We start from the raw sequence: 23011 nt of genomic DNA, 5'->3' as shown, positions 1-23011 counted from the left end.
ACCTCTGGGCTAAGTATAATTTAAGAAAATAATAATGAATTTTCAGAAGAAATGAGCTATTGCTCAATTACTTTTTTGGGGGGGATATTTTGTTTGTTTTAACTTTGTAAGTGACATTCATACACAGTCTTAAGTATTATTAGTTTAGAGATTGTGTGAAAATACATAAAATGAATTTTGTAACTACTGAGATGATAAAAATAGGAAATAACATGAACCATTTCCTGAAAAAAATATGGAGTTGTTTTATTTCTCCTCAGCTCCGTAAGGCTATTATAGATCATGTGTCAGACTCCTTTTTGGATACGACAGTCCCACTTTTGGTTCTCATTGAAGCTGCCAAGAATGGCCGGGAAAAGGAAATAAAAGAATATGCTTCAATATTTCGTGAACACACCAGCAGGCTTATAGAGGTAAGCATGCTAGAACTGTAACTGCCCTAAATCTAGGAGTCTGAGACTCTCATTCCCCATTTATAGTTGACTTGTACTCAGATAAAACTTTTGACAACTTAATGCAAAAGAAGCAAAGTTTAAGTTGTTTTTTTTAATGCATATTTGTTTTTCAGAGCTACACACACACACACACACACACACACACACACACAATGGTTAAATGTAGATATTTTGTTTTATCCTTACAAATATTTTCTTCATATTCTAACATAAAAGTATCAAATACTCTACCTCATGCCATTTTATTGTTTCTCTACCATCTTTTCATGGTTGTATTACTATTTCACACTTTCAAATCATATTCAACTATGTAGAAAAAGAATGTTAAGATTGCAGGGGTAGAAAGATCCAGAATAAATAAATGGGGAGAGTAGATTGGTGGTCCATGTCCCAGTAGAGGAAAGAGGAGATGATAAATCTATCATTTCCTTCAGCTTGGAAACTGGAAGCATGAAAATGCCCTGTGATTTGGGGGACAAGGTGGTATATTTGTGGAAAGAGCCATAAAGTGCTAGGCAATTCCTAGAAAACAGGTAAGGAACCTATTATATTATGGGGATCAGTAATGCAACTAAAGTAGAAGAGTGAGTGTCAATGGAAGGCTTTCTAAAACCAGTAAGGTGATAGTACACACAAATCAAGGAACCCATGGAATTAGGGAAAATGTGCTTGACCAGATTCATATACCAGAGCTATCACACTGCTGGCACCCATCAGTATGACTGTACCAGTTGTTTACGGCTAGTGTCTGTTCTCATTGTCAGTGCCATGCCACACTGATTATTAAATTTTCTGAGTGCCACACCTTCATATACTTAATGGCCATGAATTTTGTGGTGAAATATGTTTAGGGGCTCAAATTGCTTGGTAAACTTGTGAGTTAGAAATAGGACACTACCTGAATTAGAATCACAGCATTTCATATAACATCTATTAACATAAAGGATTTTCCTAACATATTAAATGTGGATCCCCTGGGAAGGAAGTTTTCAATGTAGCTAGTATTTTCACTACAAACTTTCCACTTCCTAGTCTTCATGTCGAAAAAGTGAAAGGAGTGATAATTACCAAGATTTTGTCAACCCTAAAACTGACTTACCTCTGACTTTGAATTTGACTTTGAACTTCCCAAGAACTCTGCATGACAGGATCACTATTACAATTTTCATTGGCTTTATATGGAAAAAAAAGATATAAAACCCAAACCAGGTCAGTTGGAGATGGAGCTGATTTCCATGCTTATAATTTGAACTAATTCATTTGATTATTCATTATAATTCTAGCTTTATTTATTCTCTCTTGTAGTTTTTGTCAAATATGTATGCACTCTTCCCACAGGGACATGTTAACAAAACAGGCAAAGCAGAAGGAGCAGGTTATTAAAGGCACCTAACTAAGTGTAGCCCTTGATAATCATAAACATATTTTTTTCTAAAAATATGTTCTCTAAGTTGAAGGTATACCAAATTATGAAAACAACTTGTTGGTGAAAATTCTGAAAGTAAAAGCTGGTGTCTGCTAATAAAGTTGCATCCCTATTTCTATTTTTTAGTTTAGAAATATATTTCTTAGTTTCTTAGTCTATGAAACATAAATCTCATAAGGTGCTCAATAAAGAAGGGCCTTTTGATCAAACAATTTTATGGAAAAAGTTGTATCTATTTCTTCTCTTGGAGATTTTACAGTTTTGAAAAGTCCACAGGTAAAGAGACCCCTTCAATCAAGGCAAAATTTCCCCAAATCAGTTTACCTGAGGAGCTCTTCCGTCCATGACACCTATTACTAAGGCAATCCCTTAAAGGAACACTAGGAAATGCTACCTTAAGGGTGCCCGGGTGACTTGGTCAGTTAAGCGTCTGACTGTTTCAGCTCAGGTCATGTATTCTACAGTGCAGAGCCTTCTTGGAATTCTCTTTCTCCATCTCTCTCTCTCTGCCTCTTCCCCTGCGCATGCTCTCTCTCTCTCAAAATAAGTAAATAAAAAAAAATGCTACCTTGATTTATTGCAAATAATGGTTTATTATTATATAGACAGAGCCCTAAGAATCTGTTTTAAATATTCAAGGATCTTGAAAATTCTGTATTTCATGTGATCATTAAAAGAATAAAAATATCTTACAATTTTGAGCTACTGGGGGACTGAATGAGTCTTATTTAACTTTGAATCTCCCCTTCTCATGTACGATAAGATTATGTTAGCTTTGCGCTCTTCTAGTTCTCCCTCTGCTTTTACAGAGAAACTCGTTTAAGGCATTTTCAGTTCCAGTTAGCCTATACCACATAACAAATCATCTCCAAACTTAGTGGCTTAAAACAACCGTTTATTATTCTTTCAGAATGGGGTTGACTGGGCAGATGCGCAACTCTTACCTAGGTTTTCTCATGTGATTACTGTCAAATGATGGCCAGGGATGGAACCCTTGAGATGTCTGACTGGGCTAGACATACAAGATGGCACATTTACATTACTAGAAGTGCATGATAACTGTCAGCTGGGAGCTCAGCGGTGGCTCTTCACTGGGGCACCAATATATGGCCTTTCTATGTGGCTTTAGCTTCTTGTAAAATCGTTGCTGGTTCTGAGATGAGAAGTCACAAAAGCAAATCAGAAACAGGAAGAATAAGCTTACATTCTCTTAAGGTCTGGGCCCAAAAGTGGCAGAATACCACTTCCACTGTATATTAATTAGTCAGATCAATCATAGCTCAAATATGAAGGGAAGCAGGGAGGCATGAAACTTCACCTCTCAACAGAAGGAAGAGCAAAGTGTTTATGGCCGCCTTTGACCTACTATACTTCTCATCTCAGGACTTCATTTGTTTTATATAAAGTGTAGGTTAAATAAGATACTGTCTAAGGTCACTGCCAGCTTTTAAAATCCTATGATATAAGAAATGCTTTTTACAATTGGGAGATTTCTAATTTTCTAAGAGGTAGAGACTGGAGGAAAATTGTTTTTAAGTATACTGCTTATCCATCACATTGTTTAACAAAACATGGGCACTTGGGTGGCTCAGTCAGTTGAGTGACTGACTTTGGCCCAGGTCATGATCTCACAGTTTGTAGGTTTGAGCCCCACATTGGGCTCTGTGCTGACAATGCAGAGCCTGCTTTGGATTCTCTGTCTCCCTCCTCTCTCTTTCCCCCTCAAAAAAAAATTAAAAACCCAAATATTAAGAAAAGAAAGAAAGCAAACAAACAAACAAACAAACAAAACTGCGTTTATCTCTCAGGAACAGTTTTCTTTGAAAGGTGCTGTCTAACCAAGGCAATAGAGAAAATTATCATTAATTTACTACAAACATTTCACCAGATGTGTCTGTGACAGAGTCTGGGGAAATAGGAGAGCTTAAATACATCAGTTTCAGAAGATATTGTGAGTTTACCTTGTCCAGACTGTTTACCAATCCACCTTTGTTTTCACTACAACCTGTCCACCCAGACTACTTATACTCATCTTATTTCCAAACTGGGTAATTTGACAGAGTAGGACAGAAAGTCTTAGATTCTACATGACTTCAAGGAAGAGCTATTTTCAACATGCCTGGGTTTTGATACTTCAACTGTGTTTGTCAGAGAAATCTAAGATCAATGAACTTGTTGAAGTAAGACCATTTTTAAAGAATTCTTATCAGATCTTTGAAGAAAAACTTCATGCTGTTAAAGGAATACTCTAGATAATGGTTAAAATTGTAACTTTTACCAAAAAATAGTAAAAACTGGGTTTGAACATAAATAAAAACAAAACATTAAGACATTCTATGGCTAATAGGCAACCAAAAGGATTTTTGGTATTGGATACTGGAGTATTTGGGATATTGGGGAAAATAAGTAGAGATGAAGAGCAGAGTGGCCAATAAGTTGGGTCTGAACATTCCCATTGTCTAGTGGGGTCGTATCTGAAGTCTCCTGTTATATTATCATGTAGTTTGATATAAAATGATCATGGGTGAAGTGATGGCTATAAAACCCTCAGTAGTGTCGATAACCAGAGAACTGAGATTCTTGAGGCCAATCTTGTTTCTTTATGTTAAACTGAGTAACTATTAGGCAAAGCTTATCCTACTTTGAACATCCCAATTACTCTGTGTAACTTTGGATCCACAAAGCCACACTGGTAATGAGAAGGAGGAGTCAAAAAGTTTGCATAAAATAATATAAAAATAGAAAGGAAGGCAAACTGTAAGAAACTAATAGCTATAGGGAACAAACTTAGGGTTGCTGGAGGCGTTGTGGGGGAGGATGAGGTAAGTGAGTGATGGACATTAAGGAGGGCACTTGTAATGAGCACTGGGTGTTACATGCAATTGATGAACCACTGAATTCTACCCATGAAACTAATACTACACTATATTTTAACTAACTTAAATTTAAATAAAATCTTGAAAGATAAAAAAGGTTGGCATTTTAAAAATCATCTTTACAAAGTGATTATCATATAACAACAAATGTGTTAGTTGAATTATACTCCCCTGTACTTTGATCTTGCATGATGGTGAGTTAAGACATCATTAACTCTAATGAATTCCACCATTAATACCTATTAAGCAGAAAATTTAAAGTATCAATTTTATATTAAAAGTTATAATATTTAGATTCGGGAGAGTAAGAAGTTTATCCGTCATCACTATGAACCTATTCTGTTAGCCGAGTCTATGCAGCTAGTACTCAATAAATCTGTATTGAATAAAGGAACACAATCATAATACTAACTCACTTTTCTTTTTCTCTAAAAAGTTAACTTTGGGGATTCCAGTAACTGGACTTGGAACATATGTCTGAGCCCAAGTATTTAGCAGAGTGCCTTCCTACTTTAGTGAACATGAATACTTTAAAATAATTCTTCACAAATGACATGAGCAAATATACCTTTGCCATCAAAAGCAAACACTATAAAGCTTACTCCAGATCTCTCTCAGAAGGCATTTTCCCCACCATTGGATAACATTTTCAAAGAACTTTGCCCACTTCAAAGATATAGTTTGTAATTTTAATGCAGTAATATAAATGTTATTAAGAAGAATGCCATTGCATTCAATACATGCATTGCTTATTATAATGACTGTTATTTAATATTTCTTGAAAATTATATTTAAAAACTCCACTATTATTTTTGAATCATATTACAATTTGTTCTCAGCAATCAGTTCATGCTGAACACTACATAGTTGCTATCAACTAAAAAGGTAAAATCTCTAGTTTATCTGAAGGGTTTTACCATATTAATTCTCATTAAATATGACAGTGTTAATGATCTAAGCCTGAAAATTTTCTGCGAATTAGAGAAGTTTCTCTGTGTGAAAAGCCAGCTTTGTCAGTGCTTTGACTTATTCATCAAAAATTCATCTGTCTTGATGCACCTTATTTTAGTAAGTTTCATGGGAGCCTTTCATCAAAAAGGAAAAAGTGGGTGGACATTTAATTATAATACTTCCCTCCAACCTACAAAGCTGATTGTTCCCACTCACAAAATGGCGAGCCAGATTTAGCAAAGCCCCAGTGCCAAGAGAGAAGGCTGGAGAGGGGACTCTTGCTGTTTGCAAGAAGTGCACATTGCTCTCAGCTCTACTTCTATCTTTGCTTTTCAACAGAATCCTGTTCACGTGTCACACATTGCTTTAATTGATCATCTGTTATCAAATAAGGATATGCTCAGTTATAAATAAATAGAGCTCTTAGAGTCCCATCCCATTCTTCCTCCTCCCTCTAAAAAAGAAAAAAAAAGAAAAAGAAAAAGAACAAACCCATACTTATACTGTACACAAACCAACAACTGTTCTCAGTGAGCATCTTGGCAGCTCTCCTTTTTTGATGGGGAAGGGATGTTATAGCTAAGTCAGAAATGCTTTTGGTTATATAGAGCACAGGTGTGACTGCCCACTCCCTGGATTAGATACTGTTTAGCATCTTAATCCTTTCAGCTAAAGCTAAAAGTCATGATGAACATGATCCTTAAAAGCCTAACTTGAGGGGCGCTCAGTCGGTTGAGTGTCTGATTCTTGATTTTGGCCCAGTCATGATCTCACGGTTTGTGAGATCCAGCCCCACCTCGAGGTCTGAGCCCACAGTACCGAGCATGCTGAGGATTCTCTCTCCCTCTCTCTCTCTCTCTGCCCCTCCCCCACTTGCTCTCTTTCTGTCTCAGAATGAATAATAATTTAAAAAAATTAATATATTTTTTAAAAAGCCTAATGTGAATACGCAGTGAGTGACCTTTCCATGTTGGAGAGATTTCTTTATAAATTTTCCATTCATAGTGTTTGAAATGCAGAGAAATGGGGAGTGATGCAATTATAGAAAAGTCAGAGCCTTTCCATAGTCAGGTGGAGATAGTTTTGAATGGGATATTAGTGTTTTGGAATTAAAAGGAGGGAGTTTAGAGTAGTTTGGGAATTTAGTATGAAGTAAGCAACACAAGCAATATTTACATCAAAACTTGATGACTAGGCAGGAGCTGGATTTGAAAAACTGTAACTCCAAGTGAAGATAATAGCATGAATAAAGGCACAATACTCGTCGCTATGTTCCAGGAATGCAGTAGAAATGTATTCTAGATCACTAAGTTGTCTGACGCATGAAGTGGGATAGAGACAGTTGATGAACACCCTTGAGTGTCTGATTGCCAGGTGAAAAGTTAAATTTTATCTTCTAGAACTGGACCAAGCAATGGATATAGAAAGCTGCAGTTACTTCTCACCATAGTGGGGTCAAAAGGGAAATCATATCTTAGGAGAGTTTATGTATGGACTATTTCATATCTGGATTTAAAAATTTACTAACTCCTAAAAATTGATTATGATTTCATAACATAGGCTGGTATTTAAAAATACTGTATTAAAAAAAGACTGCATTTAAAACCTAATTTAGTCTTATACATTAAAGAGAGAATAAAATTTGATTTAATATTGAACTTTGAACAGAAATGCAAGTAACTCAATACTTAATGACACTAAATCAATGCCATCCAGCAGAAGGCAGACCTTATATATAATTTAAAAATTTCCAGTAGCCACCCTAAAAAAAAGGTAAAACTAAACAGGTGAAACCAATCTTAATAACATGTTTTGTTTAATCTAATTTACCTCAACCTTCATCATTTCAACATGTAATAGTATAAAAACTCTTAATGAGATATATCATTTTTGCTAAGTCTTAGAAATCTGGTACATATTATACACTTAGAGCCATTCTTAATCTGGACTAGACATATTTTGAGTGTACAATAGCCACACATAGTCGGTGGCTATGTATTGGACAGTGAAATTCTAGATAGATGATTAGCAAATTGAGGACAAGGAGTGTATTCTTTCATTCATTTGAAAAAGTATTTCATAAGTGCCTACTGTGTGCCTACTGTGCAGGACCCTGGGAATACTGTCTAGAGCTTGTTTTTGTTTTCCTAGCCTGATGTAAAGAGCATCCAATAAATCATTGTTGAATTAATTAGTATATAAACCAAATAGAATGATAATGAATCTTATAGAAAATTCTAAAAATGGCAAACTACATGATTTATTGAGTAAAGTATAAAATATACAGACTCGGTTTTGAATTTTGGCTTGATGTTCATGGGAAAGTCACTTAATATCTCTTGATTCTATACTTTAAAGGACATACTCCACTGTAAAGTGAAAATAAGAATGAGGTTGAATGAGATGACCCATTAAAGTACCAAATGCCACATGATGTGGACACCGTTGTTCAGTGAATGTTAGTTTTCTTTCCTTTCTGCTTTTAAACATTTTTTCCCCAGGAGCACCGAGGTAGCTCAGACCATTAAGCGACTGATTTTGGCTCAGGTCATGCTCTATTGGTTTTTGAGTTCAAGCCTCACATCAGGCTCTGGGCTAGTGGTGCAGAGCCTACTTAGGATTCTTTCTGTCTCCATCTTTCTCTCTCTATCCCTTCCCCACCTGCAAACTTTCTCTTTCAAAATAAATTAATAAACTTCAAAAATAAAATAATTTTTATGTCTTTTATTTATTTTTGAGAGACAGAGAGAGACAGCATGAGCAGGGGAGGGTCAAAGAGAGAGGGATACACAGAATCTGAAGACAGGCTCTGGGCTCTGAGCTAGCTATCAGCACAGAGTCTGACGTGGGGCTCGAACCCACAAACTGTGAGATCATGACCTGAGCCGAAGCTGGCTGCTTAACTGACTGAGCCACCCAGGCACCCCTAAAAAATATCCACTCCCCCCAAATCTTAAGGGAGAAAGAGGTCATTTGAGTCTTTGAAACTCCTGATGAACAGTGACATTTTCCTTTGGAAAAACTCATTTTTATTAGGTAACTTTAAATATACTGTAGTTGTTGGACCTTTGTATCCAACTTCCAAATACAGATAAGTGTTTTTTAGGAATATTAACAGGCCAAAAGATGACATGTGCAAAATGTCCAGCTGAAATTATATATACAAACTGTTTATATACATTTAATTGTATGAAATATCTCTGAAACTGACACTTTCCAGTATTACAGTCCATGATAGTATTTGGCCAAGAGTTAACAAGCAAACATGCTAACCAATATTTACTGATGAATAATTCCAGGCCTGGAAGCCAAACTTTGTTTTGATCACCAGTCTGATTATATAAGTTGGAAGTGATCTACTTCTTTTGATCAATTCACTATTCCACTCAGTTAAAAAAATACAGAAGGTGAATTCCTCCAATGTATTATATAGAGCTCATCAATACAAGAGCCCTGCATTTAGCTCCGTTTTTGTCTTTTGTATTTCAAAACAGGAGTTATACTCCCTCGCATAAGCGACTTTAGCAAATCACTGAAAATCTCTGGAATTCAATTTTATCATCTATAAATGGAATATAAAGGGTTAAATAATCCTTATTCCTGTCATTTAAAACTCTAGAAAACAAAGTTCTTTTATTTGCTTTATAGAGGTAGATAATTTGGTAGTGGATGGAGGAAACTGGTTAATCAGAAGTATTGGCAGAGTGGCTATTTTATTGCTTTTATAAGACAACAATAACTTTTTTCTTGGATAATAAAGAGAAGAGCAAAACAGGGAAGAAAATAAAGTAAAATAAATAAAACATTTGGTAATCTGTGCTAGCATTATACTCATTACCTCATTACATCCATGCTCACAATGATTGAGATAAATACTTTTATTACTATTTTGCTGATAAGAAAACCCTAGTTGAGAGAAATTAAGCAACTTGCCTAAGGTCAAACAGCTAAATGGCAGAGCAGGGAGTCAACTTGGAGATTAAAGGAATAAAGGTAGCACAATAAACTAAAATTGACAAGTAAGCCCAAGTTTTATATGTGTTTAATTTCTTGATGGAGAGAGGAGACATCTTTCTGACTGCTTCTAGATGAGAGACCTGCTATTAAGTGGATCAAGCTGCAAAAGTTTTAAGAGTTGATTTTATTTTTTCCATAAGAATCTCTACTCTTTTCTTTTTTTTTCGAGATTGGTAGACACACAATGTTGTATTAATTTCAGGTGTACAACTTAGCGATTTGACAAATTTATACATCATGCTGTGTTCATCACTGGAAATGGCTCTAACATTATTCTACTTTCCCTAATCAGAGACACAGAAAGGCAGAAGCACACATCTGTGCACATGAAATCCTTCCACATGCAGCCACTCTTTAGAACTCCTAGGTAACTGCTTAGCTAATACTTAGTGATTAGGCCAGGATATGAGACCTAAGTGAGATCAGACTCATCTTCTGAAGAGAAAGTACATGTAAGTTGACTATTTGGAACTTAGAATATATTTTTCCTGTTCATTAGTACTATGTATTCCATTTAGCTTCCTCAGTCCACAGAAGTCTATTGAGTTCTAATAGAAGTTAAAGTTTACAGAGCATTTTATCAGAGTATTTCTCCTAACGGACAGTGCATTTAGAGGCGCCTTTCACCATCGACCAGCTCCCTCTCAGTCTTGTGTGCGGGAATCCCTAAGGTAAGGACAAAAAAAAAATGCAAATGCTTACAGTAGTGGACAAAAATGTAATAAATAAAAGGGCTCAGTAAGATGGCCTTTATGAAATGGAAAGTATAAGCTTAGTCTAAAGGGTTGGTCTCTACATAACTTCAGTCAATTATTGTGTGTGAATGCAGGCCCTGTTGTCAGACATTTCAATTTCTCAAAATAACTCAGAAATACAGATTTTAATGTAAAAATCTGTTGGTTTCTAAGTATAGACAGCTAACTCAGCTTAAAACAAAATAAAATAAAACCCACAATCCCATCATTTGTGCCAATACATAATGCCAAGGACCACACGTTTTGCAATCTCTGTTCTAAGGTCACATTTGATATCCATTTATAAGTTGATGGACACCAGAGTTATTTCCATATTTTAGCTATTATAAATAATTCTGATGAACAATTTAATACAAGTTTTTGTGTAGGTGTATGTTTTTATTTATATTGACTATGTACCTTGTAGTGATATTTCTGTATTGCATGTAACTCTGTAGTAACCATTTGAGAAACCACCTGCCTGTTTTCTGGTGGCATCAGGTTGTACCATTTTACATCCCCACCAGCAGTGTATGAAGGATTATCCTCATCCAGGTCAATGCTTTTATTGTTTGCCTTTTATTATAGTCATTCTAGTAGACGTGAAGTGGTATCTCATTGTGGTGGTGATTTGCATTTCCCTTATGACTAATTATGTTAAGCATTATTTTATATGCTTAATTACCATTTATACATCCTTTTTGGAGGAAATATTTATTTAGGTTTTTTGCCCATTTTTTAAAAAAAGATGTGTATTTGTCCTTTTTACAAGTGAGATACAATATGTAATAATAGTTCTTTATATATTGCAGAAGCAAGTCTCTTACAAAATAGATGATTTAAAAAATCTCCTTCTTTCCTGTAGGTTGTCTTTTAAGTTTCATAATAGTATACTTTCGTGCACAAAAGTTTTACATTTTGATGAAGTGCATTTTCTCTATTTTTTATTTTGGTTTCATATCCATAAAACAATTGCTTTACCAAAGGCTATGAAGGTTTACTCCTATGTTTTCCTCTAAAAATTTTATACTTTTAGCTCTTATATTTAGTTCTTTGATCAGCTTTGAGTTAGCTTTTGTTCTGATATTTGGTAAGAGTCCAATTTCATTCTTTTGTATGTGGATATTCATCAGATCTGCACCATTTTGGAAAAGCTACTATTTTCCAATTGAGTCGCTGTAATAAATTGACTATAAACATGAAGGTTTATTTCTAGACTCAGTTCTAGTCTATTAATTTATGAGTGTTCTTTTTTTAAATGTTTATTTATTTGAGAGGGGGAGGGACAGAGGGAAAGGAGGGAGAGAATCCCTACCAGGCCTGATACTGTTAACACAGAGCCCAACATTGGGCTCCATCCAATGAACTGTGAAGTCATGACCTGAGCTGAAATCAAGAATCAGTGGCTTTATTGCCCAAGCCACTCAGGCTCCCCAGTTCATGCCTGTTCTTATGTCAGAACCACTCCATCTTGGTTACTGTAGCTTTGTGGTAAGTTTGAAAATCAGAAATTGTGAGTCCTCCAACTTCATTTTTTTTCCAAATTAGTTCTGGCTATTAAGAGTCCCTTGAATTTTCCAATAATTTTAGAATAAGTATGTCATTTAAAAAAAAAAAAGGACACATCTAGGAGTTTGATAGGGATTGAAGGGTTGAATCTGTAGATCAGTTTGGGGAGTATTGTCATCTTAGTAATCCTAAGTGTTAAGGTTTTCAATCCATGAACAAGGGATGTCTTTCCATTTATTTAGATCTGCTTTAATTTCTTTCAACAATGTTTTGTAGTTTTCAGTGTAGAAAGTCAAACATCTTTTATTAATTATTTCCATAAAATGTTATTATTTTGATGCGTTTATAAATGACATGTTTAAAATTTCATTTCATCTCATTAATTTTGCAATGTATAGAAATGTAATTTTTTAAGTTTATTTATTTTGAAAGAGAGAGAACGAGCACAAATAGGGAAGGGCAGAAAGAAGGGGAGACAAAATCTCAAGTAGGCTCCACACAATCAGCACACAACCTAATGTGGGACTCTAACTCAAAAACTGTGAGATCATATCCTGAGCCGAGATCAAGAATTTGGCACTCAACTGACTGTGTCACCTAGGCACCCCAAAGTGCAATTTTTTAATATATTGATTTTATATATTGCAACCTAGTTGAACTTATTTATTAGTTTAATTGTGTTTGTGTATATGTGTGTATACCTTAATATTTTCTGTATACAAGATAATGTCATCTGAGAATATAATTAAACTTCCTCCTTTCCAATATGGATGTCTTTAGTTTTATTTTCATGCCTGATTCCCTGAATATCATTTGATATATATTTTTTTCTATCTGTATATTTGCTTTGGTGAAGTTTCTGTTCAAACATTGCCTTTCTTTTAAATTGAGTTTTTACTTATTTTTGTGTTATCTAAAAGTTCTTTATATGTCATGAATGCGAGTCCTTTATGGTGTATATGATTCCCAAATATTTTCTGCATATCTGTGGCTTGTCTTTCTTTTTAATGTTTATTTATTTTTGAGAGAGACAGAGAGAAAAAGAACATAAGGTGGGGAGGGGCAGAGAGAGAGGGAAACACAGAATCCAAAGCAGGCTCCAGGCTCCAAGCTGTCAGCACAGAACCGAATGTGGGGCTTGAACTCATGAACTATGAGATCATGACCTGAGCTGAAGTTGGATGCTCAACTGACTGAGCCACTCAGGTGCCCTTAAGACTTGGCTTTCTAATCTCTTCATAGTAACTTGTTCAGCATAATTTTTTTTTTATATTTTGATGAGATCAGATTTATCAGTATTATCATATATGGTATGTGTTTTGTGTTTTATAGAAGAACGTTTTGTCTAACCTGAGGTTACAAAGATTTTCTCCCTTATTTTCTCTTAGAAATTTTTGGGGTGCCTGGGTGGCTCAGTCAGTTAAGCGTCTGACTTTGGCTCCGGTCATGATCCCACATTCATTCCCACTCCCCCTTCCCTGGTCAGTCTCTGTGCTGACAGCTCAGGGCCTGGAGCTTGCCTCAGATTCTGTCCCCCTCTCTCTCTGTCCCTCCCCCACTCACACGCGTGCTCTCTTTCTCTCTCTCAAAAATGAATAATATTTTTAAAAATTTAGAAATTTTATACAGTTTAGTTTTTACATTTATATTTTTACTTTATTTTCATATCTGGTACAAAGTTGGGGTAAAGTTTTGCTTAATTTTTATTTATTGCATATGGATATCCAATTGTTTCAGAATCATTTTTGAAAATAACATAGTATCTCCATTGAATCATGTTTTTACTTTTGTTAAATACCTATATTGTGAGTATATCTCTCATCTCTCTGTTTTGTTCTATTGCTTTCTGTGTCTACCTTTCACCAATGCCACATTCTGTTTAAAACTGTAGCTTCATAGTAAGCTTTGAAATCAGATGTTCTGAGTCTTCTGAGGTTCTTTTGGAAACTTGTTTTTGCTACTCTACTTTCTTTGGTTTTTTTTTTTTTTTTTGTATAGATTTTTGTATGATCTCATCAATACCTACAAACTGTTGTAGGCATTAAGATTGGAATTGCATCTAAATTCTAGGTCAATATACAAAATGACGTTGTGATGATATGGAATTTTCTCATTCATGAATATGGTATATTTCTGCAACTATTTAAGCCATTTTTATTTTTTTCCATAATGTATTATAGTTATCAATATCAATTTTAATTTCTAAATATATAAATAATAACAGTGTCAATGTGTTTCTTGTACTAGTCTAATTCACTGTATTGTTTTCTACTTATTTTGTTAGGTTATAGGGTTTTTATTGTATGTGTGTGGGCACCCTTAAATGAATTACAGAAAATTTGCCCAGTAATGAGTGGCTATTATTTGGAGACTAATTTAGGTAAGAAGTTTGGTTCTGCTTTTAATACTAAAACTTATAAGAATTTTATTTTTTAATTTTTATTTAATTTATTATTTTTTAAAATTTACATCTAAGTTAGCATATAGTGCAACAATGATTTCAAGAGTAGATTTCTTAATGCCCCTTTCCATTTAGCACATCCTCCCTCTCACATCCCTTTCAGTAACCCTCTGTTTGTTCTCCATGTTAAAGAGTCCCTTATGTTTTTGTCCCCTTCCCTGTTTTTATATTGTTTTTACTTCCCTCCCCTTATGTTCATCTGTTTTTTATCTTAAAGTCCTCATATGAGTGAAGTCATATGATATTTGTCTTTCTCTGACTGACTAACTTCACTTAGCATAATACCCTCTAGTTCCATCCACATCATTGCAAATGGCAAGATTTCATTATTTTTGATTGCTGAGTAACACTCCATTGTGTATAGACATATATACACACACACACACACACATATATATATACACATCATTGAAATATATATATATATATATATAATGAGTTGGAGATATATATATATATATATATGTATGTGTATATATATATATATATATATATCACATCTTCTTTATCCATTCATCAATCGATGGACATTTGGGCTCTTTCCATACTGTGGCCATTGTTGATAGTGCTGCTATAAACCTTGGGGTGCATGTGTCCCTTCAAAACAGCACACCTGTATCCCTTGGATAAATACCTAGTAGTGCAATTGCTGGGATGTAGGGTATAAAACTTACAAGAATTTTAGAAGGCAGTACAGGTTAATGTAGTAAGAAAGAACATAGAGACAGACAAAGGAATCCCAACTTTAATACCGTGTGACCATGAGCAATTTATTAAGCCTCTCTTGGCTTCCAAACTCTGATTAGAAAGATAGAGATGATAGCCTACATAACTATTAAGATTTGGTGAGAATTCAATGAGGTAGTTCAAGTAAAGCCTTTATGACAATATCAGGCAACAGAGTAATGTTGCAATAAATACTGGCCTAAAAAGGCCCAGCTAAGGAAGGAGGAAATAAAACCGTTTTTATTCACAGATGACATATTGTATTGGTAGGAAATGTAAAATATCCTAAAACTAATACATGAGTATAACAAGGTTGATCATGGCAAAATTACATATAAAAGTCAATCACTTCTTTTGGTGAGCAACAACTAAGTATAATATGAAATTAAAAACACAAATCATTACATAAGATCACTTAAATACATAAAGAAAATATTAATAGGTCTGAAGAGACAAACAGTAATAACATAATAACATGGGACTTCAATACCACATTTTCAATGGATAGAACATTAGGGTGGGAAAATGAAGAAACAGTGGACTAAACTACACATTAGATTAGACGGACCTAACATACATATACAAAACATTCCATCCAACAGAAGCAGAACACACATTTTTTTGTCAGACACATGGAAAATTTCTAGGATATATCAAATGTTAGGCCAGAAACATGTCTTAATAAATTTAAGAAGATTTAAATCATCTCAAACATCTTTTTCTGACCACATGGTATAAAATTAGAAATGAATTATAAGAAGAAAATTGGAAAGTTCACAAATATATAAAGTATAAATAACATGCTACCAGACAACCAAAAGGCCAGAGAAGAAATCAAAACAGTAATAAAAACATAAGTTGAGACAAATAAAAATGAAAACACAACATTCCAAAATTTATGGGCTGCAGCAAAAGCAGTCCTAAGAGGGAAATTTGTAGGGATAATTGCTGACATTAGGAAACAAGAAATATCTCAAGTATTACCGAACCTTACACCTCAAGGAAGTAGAAAAATAATAACAAAGTCCAAATAAAGTTAGCAGAAGGAAAGAGATAACCAAGATCAGAGCATAAATGAAACAGGAAACAGAAAAATAGAAAATATATTTAAAAAAAACCCTAAGTTTTGAGTTTTTAGAAAGATAAACTAAGTGGAGAAAGATTTAGCTAGACTCACCAAGGAAAACAATTTTGAACTAAAATAAATAACATTATAAATAAAAAAAGAGATATTAGAGCTTATATCACACACATACAAAGGATCATAAAAGACTACGATGAACAACTTATGCCAACAAATTGAGCACCCTAGAAGAAATGGATACATTCCTAGAAACATACATTCTACCAAGGCTGAATCATAGAAAAAAAAAAAAAAGGAAGATTTGAACAATGAATAAGAAGATTAAATCAGTAGTCCAAAAACTACAACAAAGAAAAATCCAGGACCACATGTCATCACTGGTGAATTCTACCAAACATTTAAAGAGCTAATACCAGTTTTTTCAAACTCTTCCAAAAAGGAGAGGAAGGAAAAAAGAATACTCCCAAACCCATTATATAAGTCCAGCATTACCCTAATACCCTGGCACCAAAGCCAGATGAAGACACTTTAAGAATAAATAAGTGGGTTGACTGGGTGGCTCAGTTGGTTAAGCACCCAACTTCAGCTCAGGTCATGATCTCGTGGTTTGTGGGTGACAGCTCAGAGCCTGGAGTCTGTCTTCAGATTCTGTGTCTCTCTCTCTCTCTCTGACCCTCCTCTGCTTACACTGTCTCTCTATCTCACTTTCAAAAATAAATAAAATATTTAAAAAATTTTTAAAAAGAATAAATAAATAAATAGTTAATATCCTTGATGAACATAGATGCAAAAATCCTCAATAAAATATTGGCAAACCAAATTCAACAATACATTAAAAGGATCATATAACATAATCAAGTGGATTTTTTAATGTTTATTTTTTAGAGGAGACAGAGGATAAGCAGGAAGGGGCAGAGAAAGAAGCAGACACAGAACCAGAAGCAGACTCCACACTCTGAGTTGTTAGCACAGAGTCCAATGTGGGGCTCAAAATCACAAGCTGTGAGATCATGACATGAGCCAAATTTGGATGCTTAGCCAAGCCATCCAGGTGCTCCTCAAGTGGATTTGATTAAAGTATTGCAAGGATGGCTAAATATCTGCAAATCAGTCAATGTGATATATCACATTAACAGAATGAAGGATGAAAATCATATGATCATCTCAATAGATACAGAAATAACAGTTGACAAAATTCAACATTGCTTCCTGAGAAAAACTTTCAACAAATTTGATGAAGAGGGAACATATCTCAGCATAATAAAGATCATTTATGACAAGCACACAATGGTGAAAACTTCTGAGGTAAAAAAAAAAAGACAAAAACGCCCACTCTCATCACTTCTATCTGACAGAGTACCAGAAGCCCAGCCAGAGCAATTAGGCAAGAAAAAGAAATTAAAATCACCTGAGTTGGACAGGAAGAAATAAAATAATCTCTATTTGTAGATGATATGATATTATACATGGAAAATCCTAAAGGCATTTCTTTATTATGGATTAGCAGAATTAATGTTATTTAAATGTCTATATTACCCAAAGCAATCCATAGATTCTATTCCATCTCTGTCATAATTCTAATGGCATTTTTCACAGAAATAGACAGAACAACCTAAAATTTGAATGGAGCTATGAAAGATCTTGAATAGCCAAAGCAAATTTGATGAAGAAGAACAGAGCTAGAGGCATCACATTTCCTGATTTCAAACTGTATTACAAAGCAATAGTAATCAAAACAATGTGGTACTGGCATAAAAAGACATATAGATCAATGGAACAGAATAGAGAGCCAACAAACAAAGCCACACTTTTATGGTCAATAAATTTACAACAATAGAGCCAAGAATATGCGATGGGGAAACAGTCTTTTCCATAAACGCTGTTGGGAAAACATGGAAAAGAATGAAACTGCACCACTATTTATACCATACACAAAAATTAACTCAAAATGGATAAAATATTTGAACCTAAGACTTGAAACCATAAACCTCTTAGAAGAAAAATAGGCAGTAAACTCGTTGACATCTGTTTTGGCAATTACTTTTTGGACTTGACACAAAAAGTAAAGGCAACAAAAGCAAAAATGAACAAATGGGATTACAATCAAATTAAAAGGCTTCTGCACAGCAGGAAACCATCAGCAAAACGAAAAGGCGACCTACCAAATGGGAGAAAGTACTCGCAAAGGTAGTGCTTTTAAAAAATACTTTTGGAACAACAGGATATCCACATGCAGAAAAGAAAAAAAATGAATCTAGCCCTTAAACCTTGCACAAAAATTATCTCAAAATGAATCATAAGCCTCAATGTAAATGCAAAACTAAAAAACTCCCAGAAGGCAATGTAAAAGAAAACCTAGATAACCTTGGATATGGAAATAACTTGTTAGACACAAAACCAAAAGCACTATCCATGAATGGGACAACTAATAAGTTAGATTTCATTAAAATTAACAACCACAACAAACTTTTGTTCTGCATTGGCAATGTTGAGAATAAGAAGACAAAGCACAAACTTGGAAAAAATATTTGCAGGAGACATAACGGACAATGGACTTTTAACCAAAATTTACCCCCCAAAAAATCCTTCTAAAACTCAACAATAAGAAAACAAACAACTTGACTAACAATGGTCGAAGGTACAAAAGAAATAAACAGACACCTAACCAAAGATGTACAGATGGCAAGTAGGCACTGAAAAGATGTTCACTATCATATGTTATTAAGGAGTTGCAAATTAAAACAGCAATGAGATACCACTACACATCTACTAAAAGGCACAATCCAAAACACTGACAACATCAATGCTAACAAGGATATAGAGCAGCGGGAATTCTCACACAGTACTGGTAGGAATGCAAAATGGTACAGCCATGTTGGAAGACAGTTCTGCAGTTTTTTATAAAACTAAGTATACTCTTACCATATAATTTGGCAACCATATTCTTTGGTATTTTCCCAAAGGACACGGAAACTAATATCCACAGAAAAACTTGCCCTACAATTTTATATTACTTATAATTATCCAAATTTGGAAGCAACCAAGATGCCCTGCAGTAGGTTAATACATAAACTTGTGATTCATCTAGATAATGGAATATTATTCAGCACTAAAATGAAATGAGCTACCAAGCCATGAAAAGACATGGAGGAATTTTAAATACATATTACTAAGTAAAAGAATCCAATCTGACAAGGCTACGTACTATGTAATCCCAACTATATGACATTCTAACAAAAAAAGAAGGAAAAAACTATAGAGACAATAAAAGGATCAGTGAATGCTAAGGGTTGGAGGAAGAGATGAATAGGCAGACCTTAAGATTTTTTGGGCAATAAAACACTCTGTATAATACTATAATGATTGGTCTATGTCATTATACATTTGTTCAAACCCACAGAATGTCGAGCAAGAGTGAGCCATAATGTAAACTCTGGTTTATATTATGATTTATATGTTGTAATGTGTCCACGTAGGTCCCTCAATTGAAACAAATGTACCACTCTCATGGGGGATGTTGATAATGGGAGAGATTATCCATGTGCGGGATCCAGGGCATACGGGAAATCTCTGTACCTTACACTCAATTTTGTTGCAAACCTAATATTGCTCTAAAAATAAACTTTATTACTTAATTACTTTATTAATTGTTATTTTATTAATTTCAAAAGTCTCAGGTAAAAATTAATATCTAATGGTATAATAAAGAAATTCTAAGATAAGAGGTCTAATTGAAAAATGCTTTTTATTAGTTAGCATTTTCCTTTATTTCTGATGAACAGTTGATTAATATTATTTCAGTGTTTTTGCACAAACACGATAGCCAGAAACTCCAGGATATTAATTAGATAGAACTTGTAATGCATCTGTCAACTAGCAGCATGTCAGATATAAAATGCACCTAAGAAGGAAACCACGAGGGGACATTTACACTCAGATTAGCAGATTTATCTGATTGTAAAAATTCAGCAGGGTTTTTAACAATATTGGCAAGGACCAAAGGAGAAATGTTAAAGTAGTAGTATTTTAAAAGGATAACTTTGAAGTCAGTGAAAATGCCTAGTCTTTATAGTCTCGTAGACACCCAAATGAATCTGGCATTTGTATTTTCATAACTTTGATGGCTTTTAATCTTCAGATGTATACACTTTATGTTATCAAACTTTTCCAATTCTAAAGCCCTCTTTGCATTAGATTCTCTGGCTTAGGCTTGGCATGAGGTGATGCTGATAGCTTTAACACCAGAGATGGGTTGATTAGCTCTGTGGCGAGAATTGAGTGCAGGAAACAGACACCATCAATTCTTCTGTTTAGACTGTGGACTCTTGTCAAGATAAGCCATCCCATTTGCCAGTGGCCAAAGGAATAAAAATCTCATTGTGCACCTAATTTTATTATTTTTATGTTTACTGTAGATTTTTTTTTTAGGGTAAGAAGGCAAATGAAGGAAAGCATAGGAATCACCCATGATCAATTTATTTCTATGCTTCTTTTTAGGATACGTTACTCCCTAAGAATTATAACAGGATGACGTACCCTAGGAGTTACTCATCACAAAGGGCGGGAGTCTCCTTTTTTAGAGTCCTGTTTTCTAAATTTTCCAGAATATGAAAAGCACATTTCCATGGTGCTTCTGGAATTTGTGGTCAGTGTCAAACATTTCTTCAAGGAGCTAATAAAGAGAACTGAGTTGTGACTGGCAGATCCTAACTGCGTAGATCAGTTTTTCAGAATTCAATATATGTGCAGAAGATTCACAGCTACAAAGCTACCTGCTGAATTTAAAAAGGACTGTAGTGCTGCGGTGAGACTGTGACCTGCAAGCAGTGATACAAGAGCTAAATAGACGGTGTCCCGGCTTCCATGGCGTGAGCGCGCGACTTCAGCAACTTCCTAGTCACAAACGTGGCCATGATTAACCGTTTAATCCTGAGGAATTTTCAGTTCATTTATTATTTTCCTAAGAGTAGGAAGGGTTTATTTTCTTTGCTCTTATTTACAGACTGAATATCTTCTTTTTCCAAGATATAGACCACAGAGAAAAAAATAAAAACATCAAAACTCAAGATAGAGACTTCTAGAATCTTGTAAGCAGTATTCAAATGATACAAAACATTCTTTTAATTAGGTTCTATTCCATTGAACCTAATTAAACCAGTGGCTTTGCCACTGAACTATGGATAATGCTTTAAGGTAAGTCATAGTCCACTAGCATTTTATTTCTGTTATATTTTCTATCTTCATCATCTTAATGAAAGGAATATTTTTCTCTTGGATAATTCTTTAATATTTATTCATTTTAGTGATCATATATGTGCAAAATATTTAAACAACAGCCTTCTCTACCAATCACAATTCCATGATACTCTTCCATGCACATACACACATGGACACACAGCGCAACGCATCCATTTGCAGCAGTATTTAAGAGGAAAGTATTTAAAGTTGTGGGAACAAACTTTTAAAAACGGACTCTATTGGAATGAAAATAGTTGTACAAAATTTCATGTGAAGAGTCAAAGGAACTCTCACATTAGACTCCCTTTACCTCTGTTATTCTGTGGAAAAGCATAGAAATTGTTTCCTAATATGCTGCATGGTGGTGACTGGACTTCTTTGTGATTCCATTTCCTCAAATACAGAGTGGGAATAATACTACCTTAAAGAGGACTGTGAAGGGAAAATTAAATGGTTAATATGCAAGGGCTTAGAAAAGGGAAAAAACTACTCTGCAGATAACCCTTATAGTAATAGCAATTCTGTGTAAGTGCTTTTGTGTGCCAGACAATATTATATGCATTATCTCATTTAGATATCATTTGCCTCATTTTATAGAAAAGAAAGGATAAAAACGGTGAATCGGCTTAGAGTGTCACACAGTTGGGGGATGGCGGAGCTGGAATGTGTGCATAGGTCTAAATGGATTCAAAGCCCATGATCTTTTTTTTTCCTTCTCTCTTTTATAACTTTTATGAAACATTCTTCTTAGTCTTGGCAAGTAATTTTGGCTTCAAAATCTATTTTTCTAATATCACCTAATAATATGTGTTAGCATTTAGTCTAAATGACAAACTCAACTCTATTACATCTGATTGGACAAGAGACAGCCAATAGAAGAGCCTAGGAGAATTTCTCGTTTGCTTTTTTTTTTTCTGCCAATACATAAATTAAGGAATATGCCTAAGGCACAGTTAGTTGGTGGGAGATTACCAGAGCCTCATATTGTAAATGTTATTATTATGACTCTTAATTGTATGTCTTACCATAGAGTAATGTTGTGTATCTTTTCTCTCTAGCTAAGTCATTAGCACCTAGAATTCTGGCTCTATACATTATCAGATCTTCCATGTATGGGGCACATAGTAGCCATTCTATAGTGTTAATTTATTGAATGAATAAATGTGAACACATGTGGAGCACATCCTTTGGAAGCAGGCCAGCTTTCAAAGATGGGGTGCAGAAATGCTAGTCCTTTAGATATTCTGTGCTTTTGATCATGTAATTCTAAATGGTAAAGTTAATGTCAGCAGATGAGTATATTGTCTGGTGTCATTTTTACCAAGTTTACTGGTTGACCAAATTTGTGGTTGCAGAATAAGTACAGGTTAATTTGGACATTTTACATCAGATTTTAAAATATTTCAAAACTGTACTGATATTTCTGCAGATACCAACCCTGAAAAGGCATGGGACTTGAGTATAACGAATAACATGATGCACTGTAAGGAGAGCCAGAGTCTTTGTTGTAACTGATAACTAAGTACATGGAGAT

The 23011-nt window shown here is 34.5% G+C and overlaps 1 protein-coding gene across 2 annotated transcripts in view; it reads left to right on the top strand.

The window, feature by feature from the left end:
* CTNNA3 (catenin alpha 3) overlaps positions 1 to 23011 on the top strand; it is a 1635386-nt gene that overhangs the window by 852266 nt on the left and 760109 nt on the right. For both annotated transcript variants that reach the window (XM_029931758.1, XM_029931757.1), the window contains exon 9: positions 261 to 413. In XM_029931758.1, coding sequence (XP_029787618.1) covers positions 261 to 413 — 153 coding nt within the window. The remainder of the gene's footprint in view (positions 1 to 260; positions 414 to 23011) is intronic.

This window comes from Suricata suricatta, chromosome 2, assembly GCF_006229205.1.
Source record: "Suricata suricatta isolate VVHF042 chromosome 2, meerkat_22Aug2017_6uvM2_HiC, whole genome shotgun sequence".
NCBI lineage: Eukaryota > Metazoa > Chordata > Mammalia > Carnivora > Herpestidae > Suricata > Suricata suricatta.
The sequence above is the reverse complement of the archived record's forward strand: the minus strand, read 5'-3'. Positions and strand labels throughout refer to the sequence as shown.